At 42.2% G+C, this 15,412-nt stretch overlaps 1 protein-coding gene across 5 annotated transcripts in view; it reads left to right on the top strand.

Moving 5' to 3' along the window:
- Window positions 1-15,412, top strand: part of EIF2B3 (eukaryotic translation initiation factor 2B subunit gamma) — a 125,525-nt gene that overhangs the window by 65,359 nt on the left and 44,754 nt on the right. For all 5 annotated transcript variants that reach the window (XM_044238093.1, XM_044238092.1, XM_044238094.1 and 2 more), the window contains one exon: window positions 12,449-12,538. In XM_044238093.1, coding sequence (XP_044094028.1) covers window positions 12,449-12,538 — 90 coding nt within the window. The remainder of the gene's footprint in view (window positions 1-12,448; window positions 12,539-15,412) is intronic.

Genomic DNA, 15,412 nt, shown 5'->3' with positions numbered 1-15,412 from the left:
TGAAGGGAAATGATACAAATTCAGGATTCTGGAAAGATAATCTGACAGCAGTATGCAGGGTAGATTTAAGGTATAAGACCTAAAAAGTTATCACAGTGTTGCATTGCTAAATTCTCAAGGCTCCAAAGAGTCAAGGGATTGTATCCTTTGGAATGCAGAAAGAACTGTGATTATCTATTATGATGTGAAACAAGGGACCTGACTCATCTACGCATCCATCAAGCACTAAAGTTTATGCTTTGCTCTATATTAGAGTTGGCAGGCTAAGACCTTAAGTTCTTAGAAGCTAGTCATATGTTTTTGTAATTACAACTAGAAGGCGGAGACTGTCCCCTGCTTTCTCTTCACCTCCCTGAGAATTAGCTGATGGCTCCATATGGTGGACTGTTAGTAAATGCCTCATCCTAGTGGTCTCAGCCAACGGAGAGCAAGGTTTGGGCATAATAGGAGCAAAGAAGGAAGTAGCCAGAGGTAAGGTGAAAATGAAGAGCAGATGGCAATCTATTTTTCCCTCATAGCTGCTAAGTTGGGGACCTTGGGTAAGCACTGGGGTCATTAGACTAGTTTTCAAGAACACTTTTGGTTGGTTGGGGTGGGGGTTGGCAGATTTGGTGGGGTGGTTTTGCTTTTTGATTTTTATTATTTTTTTTTTTTGGTTGGCAGATTTTTTTCCCTCCGTTCTTCTAACTTCTAACTTGTAATCGACACTCCAGTGATCAGGATCTTTAGTTTATAGTTATAATAGGGCAGCTGGCTAGATAAATGAGCAGTAAAAATGTTCTTGCCCCCATTCCTATGACCCTCTAGGGTATTGTGCTCTTCCTGGCCTCAGAGATGGTGGGTAAAAACTAATTAAATTCAGATTTTCAAGCACTTTTGAATATGAGAATATGATACTTCCTTTTTTTTTTTTTTAAACTGAATTTCCAAAGGCAGGGGTGGTTCCTATTGGGCAGACCCCAAACTTATCTTGGAAAAGACTTTTGTGTATATAAGAGAGCCTGAAACCTCTTATTTTAAAGTTTTCTAAGTTTTCATACTGCTCTTGGGAGAAAGAAACAATGATAATGGAATGGAATGTACATCTCTTGTTTTCTCCCTTTCTGAGAGAGGAGGAAGTGTTTCCCTGATTGCAAAGAAGTGTTCTGTTTTGAGAACCTAGGGCATAGTTGGTACTGAAAAGGGAAATATTATAAGAAATATGCTGAAGTAGGACTCCTGCTATCCCTGTAGTCAGGTACACGACAGTCTTCCAGCAAGCTGTTTAGTCATCAGACAATACTGGTAACTTCACTCCAGTGGCCCCAGATTCTGCAGCCTCAGTGGATTTGAAGACAGCCCAACACCTTTCCGACATGTCAGATTGATGCATTCGTGATTTAGGCATTAGTTGATGCCTAACTAATCTACAGCACAACACTCTCTTAGTTGAAGAGAATGTTTCTGGTAGAAAGAACATGCACTGAAAATTAAAAGTCTAGAGGTTTTGGAATTTAGTTTTGAGACAAACCAGCTATTAATATTGAGCAAGTAACTTTGCTTCTCTAAACCTCAGTTTCTCTAACTGAAATTGGCTTAGTTTTTCTTTAAAGACCCCCCCAGCTCTAAAATTCCTGTTTTATTTCTGAAAGACATGTGTTTTTAATAATTCATAAGTAAAAGGTGTTTGTGCCAAATATTTAATAAGAAAGTCATGTAGCTTTTCTCCAGTGTTATGTTGTTTTGAGTACTACTCAAGGTTTTTTTACTGGAAGGGTAATGATAATATTAAAGCAAGCTTCTAAAGGATATCTTTTTTTTTTTTTTTAAAGATTTTATTTATTTATTTGACAGAGAGAGATTACAAGTAGGCAGAGAGGCAGGCAGAGAGAGAGAGGAGGAAGCAGGCTCCCTGCGGAGCAGAGAGCCCGATGCGGGACTCGATCCCAGGACCCTGAGATCATGACCTGAGCTGAAGGCAGCAGCTTAACCCACTGAGCCACCCAGGTGCCCCTAAAGGATATCTTTTAAATGGAATAAAATGTTTACACATTCATCTTGTTTAAGTTTAGACATTTATATCTGGGAAGAAAAGGACTTACTTCAAAATCTCAACGATCATGCATGACCAGATATGTATTTCTGGGACTCCAGATAATGCGAAATAGGTTTGTGCTCTTGATTATTTTCCCAAAGGTATGGAACGTCTTGAAATACTATGTATCCAAATTGGTATCCCCGACGCTACTAGCCAGTCATAATTCCTAAAGTACTTCTCTAATTTGGAGCTTTTTGTGGGGAGGGTTGCAGAGGGACTTGTGGTCAGAATCAAGAAACTTTCCCAAGGTATCTTGACCGGCCTAGGCACTGCGACTCTTTGTCTTACTCCTTTGTACTGTTTTTTGGTTTTTGGTTTTTTTTTTAAGTTTTTATTTATTTGGCAGAGAGAAAGAGAGATCACAAGTAGGCAGAGAGGCAGGCAGAGAAAGGGGGAGAAGCAGGCTTCCCGGTGAGCAGGGAGCCTGACCAGGACCCTGAGATCATGACCTGAGCCAAAAGCAGGGGCTTAACCACTGAGCCACCCAGGTGCCCCCTCCTTTGTACTTTTAACTTTCACTTCTATAAAGTGATATAGATAGGTTATTTGTAAAAGAACCCTCATGTATGCAAGCTTAAGTCTTTTCTTTTGGACTGACTACGGGCTTCAGAGAAAAATATTCCAGGCTCCTTTCTTGGTGGGTAAAAGCAGTGCTGTCAGTTCCTAACCATTTCAGGGCTTCTGCAGTACAAATCAGCTTTCTCCGCAGCTTTCCTTATGGCTGGCTTGGGATTCAGCTTTCCTTAGATGTGCTGAATCTGCCACCACCATCCTTCTGCTTTCCAGCTTCCAAAGTGTTTCACTATATTCACGTCTCCTAATCTCTGTCCTTGGAGTTTATACCTTTCAAGAAACAATGAGGACAACAGAAACCCTTTACAGTCACTTTAATGCGCTTTCGAAAGGAATAAAGCTTGAGTCCCTGTGTAGTTCAGTTGGTGAAGCATCTGCCTTCGGCTCAGGTCGTGATCCTGAGATCTTGGGATTCTGGGATCCTGGGATCCTGGGAGTAAGCCCCAAGCCCTATGCCCTACATCCCACCTCCCACATTGGCTGTCTCCCTGATCAGTGGGGAGTCTCCTTTCTGCCTCTCCCTCTGCCCCTCCCTGCCACTCATGCTCTCTCTCTCTAAGTAAACAAATTTTTAAAATCTTAAAAAAAAAAAAAAAAAAAAAGGAATAGGACTCAGTGCCTGTGTTTATTCTGCCATCTTCACCTGGAAAACTGTTTCCTTCATTTCAGTCTCTGTATCTTTCAGTTCCTCTATTCCCTCCCTCCCTCCCTCTTTCTCTTTTTCCTCCTTCTCTCCCTCATTTCCTCCTTTATCTAGTCTAGATCCTGTGTTGTGCAACTTTAGGCATTTCCCTCCATATGCTCACTCACTGTCCTTTTGCTATATCTGCCCTCATAACTCTCAACTTCGGATTACTCTATTTTGTCTGTTCCTACATCTGTTTCATTCAGGTCTTCAGGAAAAATACTATGCAGTGTTGTAAATTGGCATCACTGTAAATTCGTGGTCCCAATCTTAGCTGAACCCTTAAAAACCACTCTGCATTCTTACACTTCTCCTGGACCAACCCTTCCACTTCTCTTAGCAGTTACTCTCAACCCTCACCACCTTTCTGTCTTAGAAAAGTACTTGCCGCCTCCTCCTCCTCCTGAGAGAAAATCCTGGCTAACAGATACTGATTTCCCGAGCCTACTACCTACCCCTACCCATAATTTTATCTTTACTTAGACCCACGTTCACTTTCTTTTCTCCAACCTTAGAGGAAGAAGTTGCCTGGTTCAGTCACTTATGCCTTTCACCCCATTCTACTCTGTTTCCCTTGGAACCTTGCTCTATGAGTTTTTCTAGCACTCTCCCAAATTTTCGACTTTGCTTTCTACTACTACTTTCTCTCTACACCTGTAAACACAGAGCTTATAAAATAAGGCACAAATTCCTAAAGGGCCTTTGTCATCCAACCATCTATACTCCTTTCAGCCTTACACTTCACCATTCTCCATTACAACCCCTGCCCAACACTCTGCCCTATAATGGAGAGTTGCTTGTAGTTCCCTGAATTCTACATTCTTATTCACGCCTCTCTTCTTTTGTTTTCATCATTCCTAGCATTCCTTCAGCCAGTTACCCTTCTCTACCTGGCGAAATACCCGCTCTTTCAAGACTAAGTTCTTCTCTTTCAAGACCAAGTTCTATATTACTTCTCTATGAAGCTTCTCCTGACCCTCTTTGCACTAGGCCAAACTGACTCTTTTTCCTCTGTGGTCTCCTATATACTGTAGAGATTTTTAAATAATGTCTATAACCCTTTATTATTTTGGACTCTAAGTTATATGAAGACAATGATTGTATTTTGTCTTTGTAACCCTAGTATCTAATACATAGCCTAACATACAGTAAGAACCAATGAATTTGTTGGAAGAGGACATTAATAGATCCAGAGTGTCAAGTTGTGTTTGAAGGTGTTTTGACATGGAATTTTTATGGGCAGAATTGAGTGAGACCCTTTAATTTTGTATATGGGAGAAAGGGCTGAAACAGCATCATTCCTCTTTTTTTTTTTTTTTAAGATTTTATTTGTTTATTTGACAGACAGAGATCACAGTAGACAGAGAGGTAGACAGAGAGAGAGAGAGAGGGAAGCAGGCTCCCTGCTTAGCAGAAAGCCCGATGCGGGACTCGATCCCAGGACCCTGAGATCATGACCTGAGCCGAAGGCAGCGGCTTAACCCACTGAGCCACCCAGGCGCCCAAACAGCATCATTCCTAACACATTGTTTTGACCAAAGCAGTCACAAGTCCAGCCCAGATTCATGGGATGGGAAAATAAACTCACTCTCTCTTTTTTTTTTTTAAAGATTTTATTTATTTGACAGAGAGAGATCACAAGTAGGCAGAGAGGCAGGCAGAGAGAGAGAGAGGAGGAAGCAGGCTCCCTGCTGAGCAGAGAGCCCGATGCGGGACTCGATCCCAGGACCCTGAGATCATGACCTGAGCCGGAGGCAGCGGCTTAACCCACTGAGCCACCCAGGTGCCTCTAAACTCTCTCTCGATGGGAGTTGCTACAGTCACTTTGCAAAGGGATGTGAGTATGGAAGGGAATAATTATGACCATTTTTGAAAATTATCTACTATAGTCCTAACTACCAAAAGGTTTTAAGTAGGACAATGGCATGATGAGATTTGCCTTTTGAAAATATAACTTTGGATGTAGTGTGAAGAATGAATTGGCATTTGGTAAGAGAATATAGAGAGACCAGATAAGGGAGGGTATTGTAGTAATCCAGGTGAGAAATAATGATAGTTTGAACTAGGGTATTGATGGTGGAAATGGAGAAAAGTGGATAAATTAGAGAAGGACTTAGCAGATAAAAACAGAACTTGGTGTTTGTGCGTGATTGAACCTTGGGGCCAAGATGCAGAAAAGTGTCAGGAATGACACATTTCTGGTTTGAGCCACAGGATAGTTAATGAGATGGGAGCACTCAGTTTGTAGAGGTGAGATCCAAAGTTCAGTTTGGGTTATGCTGAATTTGAGGTGCTTTTATGATATTCAGGAAAATGTTTCAGTAAGAAGTTTTTATATATTCAAAGGATAGGACTACGCCTAACATAAAAAGTTTTAGTCATTGATGTATAGGTGGTGACTGATGACAGAGACAAAGATGAAATCACTTAGGAAGAGAAAAGAGAATTAGGAACAAGCTTAGGCCAGGTAGAGAGAAGATCATGAGCTTCCAAAGGAAACTTAGAGCAGAGAGAGGAAAAGAAAAGGAAAACCCAAGAGAATATAACATTACAGGAGCCAGAGGGAAAAAGTAACAGTAATGTTGATACATAGAATAAGGACTTATTATTTAATTGTGGAAACTGGTAGAGCAGTGAATGCGTGCTATTGCTTCTGTGTCTAGTGTTCAGAGTGAGGTAATAACTTTGAGGTAATAACTTAAGAGAGATCACTGGGTTTTACTAAAATGGAAGCCATTAGTAACCTTATTGAAGTGGGTAGAGTGGAAGATGATGAAATGGTAATAGCACATTGAACAATGCTTTTGAGAAATTTGACTGTGATGGGGCGCCTGGGTGTCCCAGTGGGTTGAAGCCTCTGCCTTCAGCCCAGGTCATGGTCTCAAGGTCCTGGGATCAAGCCCCGCATCGGGCTCTCGGCTCAGCCGGCAGCCTGCTTCCTCCTCTGTCTCTCTGCCTTCCTCTCTGACTACTTGTGATCTCTCTCTGTCAAATAAATAAATTTAAAAACAAAAATTTGGCTGTGAAAGACAAGAGAGAGAAAGGACTGAAGGGAGGAGAAGGGAGGTTTAGAAAAAGGATATTTTAATTTTGGAAAAACTGAGATGCTTTAAAGTTACACAAGCAATTTTTCATGTAAGGCAGCCTTTAAGGGTCCATCCAGTCTGTCTCTCTGTAGCTGCTCTGTGAGAGCCAGGTTAAGAGAAGAAGATCCTCAGCTGCTACCCTGTCAGAAACCTACCCTGTCAGCTAGTGGGACTAGCTCTCTTACTCAGTAGTCCATCCCGTTTTTGCCCCTGTCTTCCCATTCCCTGTTATGCACCTAAGCTCACCAGCTCCCCTGGACCTATTGGGTATATTCTGAAGTACACCCAAACTCATCAGGACTTTCCTGAAGTCTCCCAACATTCCCTTGAGTCAGTAGGCTCATCAGAATGTATATTCTTTTAGGACATTCAATAAGTATTATTTCATGACTGCCTTATAAGGCACTGTTCTGGACATTATGCTCATATGATCTAGTCTCAAATCCTCCTCCCTGAAAGAGGTGATAGTTACACACCATATAGAAACATTAGTATTGTCAGAGATTTTTCTGATGAAATTTTGTATTTAGAAAAAAAAAAAACCTCACTAGATTAGGAGAATCAGGAAAAATTTTAAGAAGATAATGACATTTGAGGCTGGAGCTTTAAGGATTTATATATTTTAGGAGTAGTAGGTATACATATGTAAAGGCAGTCACTCCAGAAGGAACTACATGAGCAAAGGCGCAGAGAAAGGAAAGCAAAATAACTAGGTCACTTAGTGTCTCTGAAGGATAGAATACGATGTGAAAGCATTTAAAGAGGCAAAGGGAAGTCTTTAAAAGTTTACAAAGAGTAGTGATTACTAGATTATTAATTTTTTTTAAGATTTTACTTACTTACTTGACAGAAAAAAACAAGCAGGGGTAGTGGCAGGCTAAGGGAGAAGCAGACTCCCCGCCAAGCAGGGAACCTGATGTGGGGCTCGATCCCGGGACTCTGGGATCATGACCCAAGCCAAAGGTAGATGCCCAACTGACTGAACCACCCAGGCGCCCCTGATTACTAGATGAGATCTATGTTTCATTCAGTATTGTAGACCTAATACGGTTCTGTGCCTAGCGCCTATCTGTCACTCCAGAGAAATTTTTTTACTTAACTGTTGAACCTCAAAGGGTGGGGAAGTGCCTGAGCAGCCTGGCTTGTAATAACTTTTGAATTTGTTATAACTCTAGTCATGCAAAAGCTGGAACCACGCTTTGAGAAATAAACCGCCAAGTGATCCTTAACTGGTCTCTTGCCTCTGGCCATGTACATAACCAGCTTGAGACTGGATCTGAAGCCAGTAGGAATTCCACTTTGTGTCCTGGAAGAACTGAGGACTGCAAGACAGACCTGTCAAAAGGTCGTATTAGCCAGGTCAGGGGGACTGAGTGGAGTGCAAATTAGTATGTCAGCTTTCACCCAGTTTCTGTAGAGGGTTTAAATCTTTGTTTATTAAATTCTTCGGACATAATGGATCAGGCAGCTTAGAAGAATAACTGGAGAGACAGCTCTCTTTCCCGGGCTTATTTTTAAGTAGGAGCCCTTTGTCAGTAGGGCTATGCAGTTTGCTGTCTAGAGCACATCTTGGGAAGGGTCACACTCCAGACCTCACCAGGTTCCAGCTTTCTGGGCTGGGACGACAGGGAGGGTGGGTGGCCTTGTGATCCTGTCTAGGAAGGCTTTGATGACTCCTATGTTAATGTTAGACATTGGTCTATGTGATAGTTATATTTATAAGTCGTTAAGTTAAAATCTCTTGATTTTAAGTGAGGGAGACTATTCTGATTAATTTGGGTAGGAGTCATCCAATCATTTGAAAGACCTTTAACCCTAATCAGTGTGCCTGTTTGGCTCATTCAGTAGAGCATGTGACTCCTGATCTCAGAGTCATGAGTTTGAGCCCGATGTTGGGGGTTGAGACTACTTAATAAATAAAAAATAAGTTAAAATGAGATGCCTGGGTGGCTCAGTTGATTAAGTGTCTGCCTTCAGCGCAGGTCATGACCCCAGGGTCCTGGGATCAAGTCCCACATGGGGCTCCTTGCTCAGCAGAGCACCTGCTTCTCCTTCGGCCTGCAGCTCCCCCCTGCTTGTGCTTACACATGCTCTCTCTCCCCCGTCTCTCTCTCACACACAAATGAATAAATAAAATACTTTTCAAAAATAACTAAATAAATAAATAAACATAACCAAATTAGAGAACTAATTGTAGGTAATACAGAATCAATTCACAAACCCATCCTTAATGTTCTGTTCTTCCAGGACCTTCTTTTTGATATTTATTTTTTTAACTAGGGTCCGTGCCTAGTGTGGGGCTCAAACTCTCAACCCTGAGATCAAGAGTCGCATGCTCTACCACCTGAGCCAGCCAGGCACCCCTCTCCAGGACCAGTTCTGGTAGCAATTTTTATATCAGTCAGAGAATCAGAACTCCCATGAGAGAGATAGAATGAGGATTTATTATTTAATTGTGGAAACTGGTAGAGCAGTGCATGCATGCTATTGCTTCTGTGTCTAGTGTTCAGAGTTAAGACTGCTGTGAGTCAGCCAGACGCAGTCAGAAAGGAGAGCTGGTTGTGCGCAAGAGCAAGAGCAAACAGGGACCCGCAAGGACAGACTGGAACCCGCATCTGTCTCTCACCACCTTCAGCCTCATTGCTGTGGGTGACCTGCGGGGAAAACTGGCTTCCTTCACCACACAACTACACAGTCCTTGGCTCAGGACTCAAGAGAAGCTGAAGGACGATATCTGATAGGTTCTGGAGGATCTGTAAGTCTGGATATTGTTCCGTACCTACTAGGTGTCTAGCATATCCGTGATGTCACAAACAAGTTGCCACAGTATGTGGCACCATCCGTTGACCTTTAGAACATTACAAATGTGCCTGTAGCTTTCCTTCTGCCTTTGAAAGGTCACATAAAATATCTCTGTGGCATTCACTACTGAGAACCATTCAGAGAAGAGAATTTTGCGTAATCTGATTCCAGCCCAGCTTAGGTAATACAGACAAAGCCAATATGCTGTGTGTATGTATTTCCATAAAACCATAACTTTCCATCATTTTCTATCACCTAAGAAATAAAACCAGGGCGTCTGGGTGGCTCAGTTGGTTAAGCGATTGCTTTCGGCTCAGGTCATGGTCCCAGAGTCCCGGGATCAAGTCCTGCATCGGGCTCCCTGCTCAGCAAGGAGTCTGCTTCTCCCTCTGACCTTCTCCCACCTCATGCTCTCTCTCTGTCTGTCAAATAAATAAATAAAATCTTTTTTTAAGAAAAAGAAAGAAAGAAAGAAAATCCAAATGCTTTTTCTTTTTTAAACATGGGGCTTGACTCACAATTCTGAGGTCAGGACCTGAACTGAAATCAAGAGTCAGATGCTTAACCGACTGAGCTTCCCAGGTGCCCCAATCCACATGCTTTCATATGACACAAAAGTATCATAGAAAGCTTTCAGGATCAGACCTCTGGCTGTCTCTCCAGCCTGAACCTTTATCATTGGTCCTGGAATTTTTTTTCATACCTCTTTGCGTTTGTTGTCACTAGCCCTTCAATTAAAATATATTTTTCCTACTTTGCCTGCCCAATAAGTTTCTCCTCATCTTTCAGAGCCAACCTCCAGCTTTTTCCATCTCTGTGAAACCTTATCATGTTCCGTTGTCTTAGCTCATTGCATCCTCTGCTGTACAGCTCCCTATATTATTACATAGACCACATTATACTAGGAAATGTTTTTTAACATATAGTCTTCCCTACTAGATTGTGAGCTCCTAAGGGCGACATCTGTTTGTTTCAACTCTGTGTCCCTGTTTACCAAGCACAGTACTTGGCCAATGATATTAACAACAATAGTTGTCAGTTAACGAGTGCCTGATGTCTGACAAGGACCGTGCAATGTACTTTGAGTAATTTCTAGTCATTCTTTTTTTTTTTTTTAAAGATTTTATTTGTTTATTTGACAGACAGAGATCACAAGTAGACAGAGAGACAGGCAGAGAGAGAGAGAGAGGGAAGCAGGCTCCCTGCTGAGCAGAGAGTCCGATGTGGGACTCGATCCCAGGACCCTGAGATCATGACCTGAGCCGAAGGCAGTGGCTTAACCCACTGAGCCACCCAGGCGCCCAATTTCTAGTCATTCTAATAATGCTGTAGTGGGTAGGTAATAACGATCGATCTCCATGTTTGTTGAATAAAATTTGTGAATATATTACCTAAGATTAAAAATTGCGGTTGTTGGGCACCTTTGAAGCCAAAGGCAGAGGCTTAACCGACTGAGCCACCCAGGCTTCCCAAAAAGGAACTTTTAAATAATTATGTTTAAAGCGAAGATAACCAGTCTAGGGGCACATGGGTAGTGGCCCAGTCGGTTAAGCTCCTGACTCTTGATTTTGGCTCAGGTTGTGATTTCAGGATCATGCGATCTGGCCCCACATCAGGCTTGTGCTTGCCATGGAGCCGGCTTAAGATTTTCTCTCTCCCTCACCTGACCCTCGCCCCCCCCACCCCTGCTGCTGATGAATGTTAAGTGAGCTTGTGCTCTAAAATCAGTCAATCAATCATTCAGTCAATCTTTTTAAAACAAGATGTACAGGGTGGCTTAGTCAAGTCAAGTGTCTACATTCTGCTCAGGTCATGATCCTGGGGTCCTGGGATTGAGTCCTTGTTCGGTAGGAGAGTCTGCTTCTCCTTCTGCCTGCTCTGCCTGCGGCTCTCCCTGCTTGTGCTCTCTCTCTCTCTCTGATAAATAAATAAAATATTTTTATAAATAAATAAATATGTACAAATGGCTAATAAGCACATGAAACAGTTCTCAATGTCATTAATCACTAGAGAAATGCAGATTTAAACTGTAGTGAAGGGCTCCTGGGTGGCTCAGTGGGTTAAAGCCTCTGCCTTTGGCTCAGGTCATGATCCCAGGGTCCTGGGATTGAGCCCCCCATCAGGCTCTCTGCTCTGCAGGGAGTCTGCTTCCTCCTCTCTCTCTCTCTCTCTCTCTCTGCCTGCCTCTCTGCCTACTTGTGATCTCTGTCAAATAAATAAATAAAATCTTTAAATAAAATAGACAGCAACTAAGCAGGAGGCCTTAATTTGACCAGATTCGTTCATTTGTTTGTTTATTCAACAGCTATTTATTAAATACATTCCCTGTGTCAGGTATAATGCTAAGTGCTAAGGCTATAAAAATAGCCTTAGCCTTGGTTAGCTAAGGCTATCTTTATAGCTATCTAAGGCTGTCTCCCTCAGAGAACTCCCAATCTAGCAGGGAGAAAGAGCCAAGAAGTAGGCTGTTACTTACTGGATGATAACTTATCTGATAGAGGTGGGCATCAAGCACTGTGGGGGTGTAAACTTGGATTGTCAAAGAAGGTTTCCTGGAGGAGCTATATCTGGGACAAATCCTGATGAATATGTAAGAGTAGGGAGTTAGTAAGTGTTCACAGAATTTTACTTCATCTTCTGTGAAAATGGAGTGATACATGCCAAATCCTGGAGGAAAGCATGACTGAAGTATATGGCCTGCAGGAAGTAGGGCAGTTAGAGTAAAAGCAGGAAAATGTTAGTTGGAAGAATTGTGAGGATTAAGCATCCTACTCTTGATTTGGGCTCAGGTCATAATCTTAGGGTCCTCGGATCAAGTCCTGTGTTACGCTCTGTACTCAGAATCTGCTTCAGGATTCTCCTGTTCCACCCTTCCCCCCAGCTTGGGCTCTCACACCCGCTTTGTCTCTAAAATAAATAAATCTTTAAAAAAAAAAAAAAAAAGGAATTGTGAGTAGAAGTTTGTGATAGAAGAAGATGACTTCTCAGTGATCTGATGGTTCACCTAAATGGCCTGATAAAGTGTGAGGTAGGGTTTCTATAAAAAGAAAACCTTTTCTGTGGTAGAATCAGTACCGGTATCCACCATCTTGGTCTCCCCAGAGTAGGAGTTCAGTGGGGATCATGGCTTTGACTCTTATAAACCTTTTAATGCCTACTACCTAAAAATAGGATAGAACCCATGTTACTTGATTGTGAGCCCCTTCTCTCTGATTGTTTTTGCAGGCACCCTAGAATACATTTCCACACAGGCCTTGTGGACGCCCATCTCTACTGCTTGAAAAAATACGTTGTGGACTTCCTAATGGAAAATAAGTAAGAAAGAGGGGGTGGATTCAAACTCACAGTTTTAACTACTTTGGTTCTTATTTAATAGTTCTAAACCTTAATCATGTTCTTATTTAATAGTTCTAAACCTTGATCATGTTAGATAGCTGGTTTATATTAAATAATAGCTGGTCCTCGCCTTCGTTTAAAAATGAAATCGTGTTACCAACATACTGTTGCTTTGTCTGTATCACAGAGTCCCCTGCTTGTATTTTTGGGGCTTGAGTAATAACCCAACAAAATATTTTTGTAAAACTAATAGTAACTATGATGCCTCTTTCATAGGCTCTTCCAGGCTCTTCTTCCTTCCACAGGGTTGAGCTCCCTAACTCTAGTGCTGTTTTGTCTCCAAGCAGGCATCCTCCCCTTAGCGATTATCTTATAGGTGGGCCCTCTTAGCAAAGGTTCAGAGACTTACCCAAGAGGAGGGGAAAAAAGTTTCCTTCCAATTTTGGCAAAGCCCACCTCACCAAATGGACTTTAATGAATGCAAAGAAACAAAATTTGGTACTTTCTCTGATTTTGCTTTGAGAACAGAATTGTGGGCCTTAAATACTTTACAGAGATTGTGTCTGACAGATCACAGGACTTGGGTTTCCAGAGGAAAAAACCTCCTCTGAGGCTGATCTCAAGGATTTTTTATAGTAAACACAACAAGAGTCCTCAGAAGAACAGGTAGGAAAAGATTCAGTAACTATATGGTTAAGAAGAGGAGCAGCCAGTCTCCTTTGATGACTGCTGGATAAGTTTCTACCTTGAATAGCACTGGTAGACTGAAAAGCAAGTGGGCTGGTGTCACAGCAGCAAGTTCCTCAGATCAGCTGAGGAAGATAGTCTGAGAACCGGAGTTTAAATGCTAGCATGGCCTCAGCTGATAGACTTAGATATATACAGGAATATTACGATAGGGGAAGGGGAAGTGTTCCTCTGTGCCCCAGTCTATTTCTTACAGCATCCTAACCCTCAACCTCTGACTATACCTGCTAACCCCCTCCAGGAAGACCCATGTAGAACCAATGGCAAAAGAAGTCATTTGGACTCCTGGAAAACTTTTCTAGGGATTGTTATTTCTCTGTTTCCCCACCCTAGGACACCCTGTTGCCTTGATCCCCTCTGACTTACAATTCTGTTTTATTGTTCGTTTGATCAATAAATATTTATTAAGCATCTGTGATGAGGCAGGCATTGTTCTAGATCGGCTGCGGGCTCAATGGTAAATAAGCAGACATGGGCCCTGCCCTCAGGAAATTTGCAGCCTAAGCTCCAGGGTAAATTGCGGGACTTTGCTTTTTAAAGATTTTTATTTATTTATTTATTTATTTGACAGACGGTTCACAAGTAGGCAGAGAGGCAGACAGAGAGAGAGAGGAGGAAGCAGGCTCCCTGCTGAGCAGAGAGCCGGATGCGGTACTCGATCCCAGGACCCTGAGATCATGACCTGAGCCAAAGGCAGAGGCTTTAACCCGCTGAGCCGCCCAGGCGCCCCGGGACTTTGCTTTTTAAATAGCAAGGAAACTTGCACCAAGATTAGACATTAATTCCGGGACCTGTTTTCGAGTCACCAGTCTGGGCTATCTGTATTCCAAAAATGAAGTTCACTCTTGGCCTTTAAGGGCATGTTTTTTCTCAAGTGAAAACAAAGCCCTGTGAAGTAGGCCCTGTGGTGTGTTGGGAGAGAATGCAGTGGTGGTAGAAATATTTCTTTAAGCACTTACTAGAACACGCTTCACACAAATACAAAAGTAGAGAAAGTCATGAAGTCTCCTGTATCCACCACACAGCTTTGACAAGTATCAGTTCCTGGCCAGTCTTGTTTTGTATGTGCTACCACCCATCTCTTCACTGTCATGCCAGATTATTTAAAGCAGGTCATTATGATGTAATTTCATATGTAATTATTTCAATTGTTATTATCTATAAATATCTGTGTATGTATCTGTAGAATATAAAGTCTTTTTATCTTTTAGTCAAATACCTCAATGCCATTATCACACCTTAAAAAGAAACAACTAACAGTGCTCCTTAATACTACCTAATGGGATTTTAGCTTTTGATGCTGGGATATGTAGACAATTTTGCACCAGAGCTAGCTTCATCCTCGCTGCTGTAGCTCCTTTGTAACTCATCTGGCCACCAGGTAGCTGTTCCCACACCTGGCAAGTGTAGTGCAGTGCTCTGTGCCTTAAGGACAAGCATTAATTTGGTGAGTCTGTGGCTCATAGCCAGAAGCTCTTTCGAATGGGACTTTCCCAGAGCCTGCTGCAACAGAGAATGGTACAGAGCCTCCGCTCAGACAACCTCCCCATCTCAGGATCTGTTAAAGAGACCCTTATCTCTTCATTTCCCCCATCTACCCTACACCTGTCAGAATCATTGGGACTAAAGGCATTATATTGAAAAGTGATAAAGTTCAATGTATTAGGAAAAAACAGGACAAATGAGAATAGTACTCAAGATATTCTTTATTCCTTCCTAGCTGGAATAGTGGAGGTCTTGTCTCAAAGTTGTGGGACATGGGATTGAATAATTTGGTGGGAGCAGCATGTAGAATGCTTTGAAAGCTTAACAGGGAGATACAGATCTTCAAACAGAATAGTCCCTTTTGGAATGAGCAGTGGTACAACCTGGCAGGAGAACATAGACCATGCTGGATGAGAAGGAGACTCCTTCAAGGTAAGTAGGAAGCTTATAATTATCTGGTTAAAAATGATGACTCCTCTAGGGATGGAAGGGAAGAGTAAACCTGGCAGGCACTACTTCAAGAAAGGACACTTTAGCAATCCCCCACTGTCTTTAACCTGTAAATGGCAACGTATTTGCCCTGTGGTTTTTTGGGGCAGGGGATCATTTTTATTTTTCAGA

Source organism: Neovison vison, chromosome 2 (assembly GCF_020171115.1).
Source record: "Neovison vison isolate M4711 chromosome 2, ASM_NN_V1, whole genome shotgun sequence".
NCBI classification, from domain to species: Eukaryota; Metazoa; Chordata; class Mammalia; order Carnivora; family Mustelidae; genus Neogale; species Neogale vison.
The sequence above is the reverse complement of the archived record's forward strand: the minus strand, read 5'-3'. Positions and strand labels throughout refer to the sequence as shown.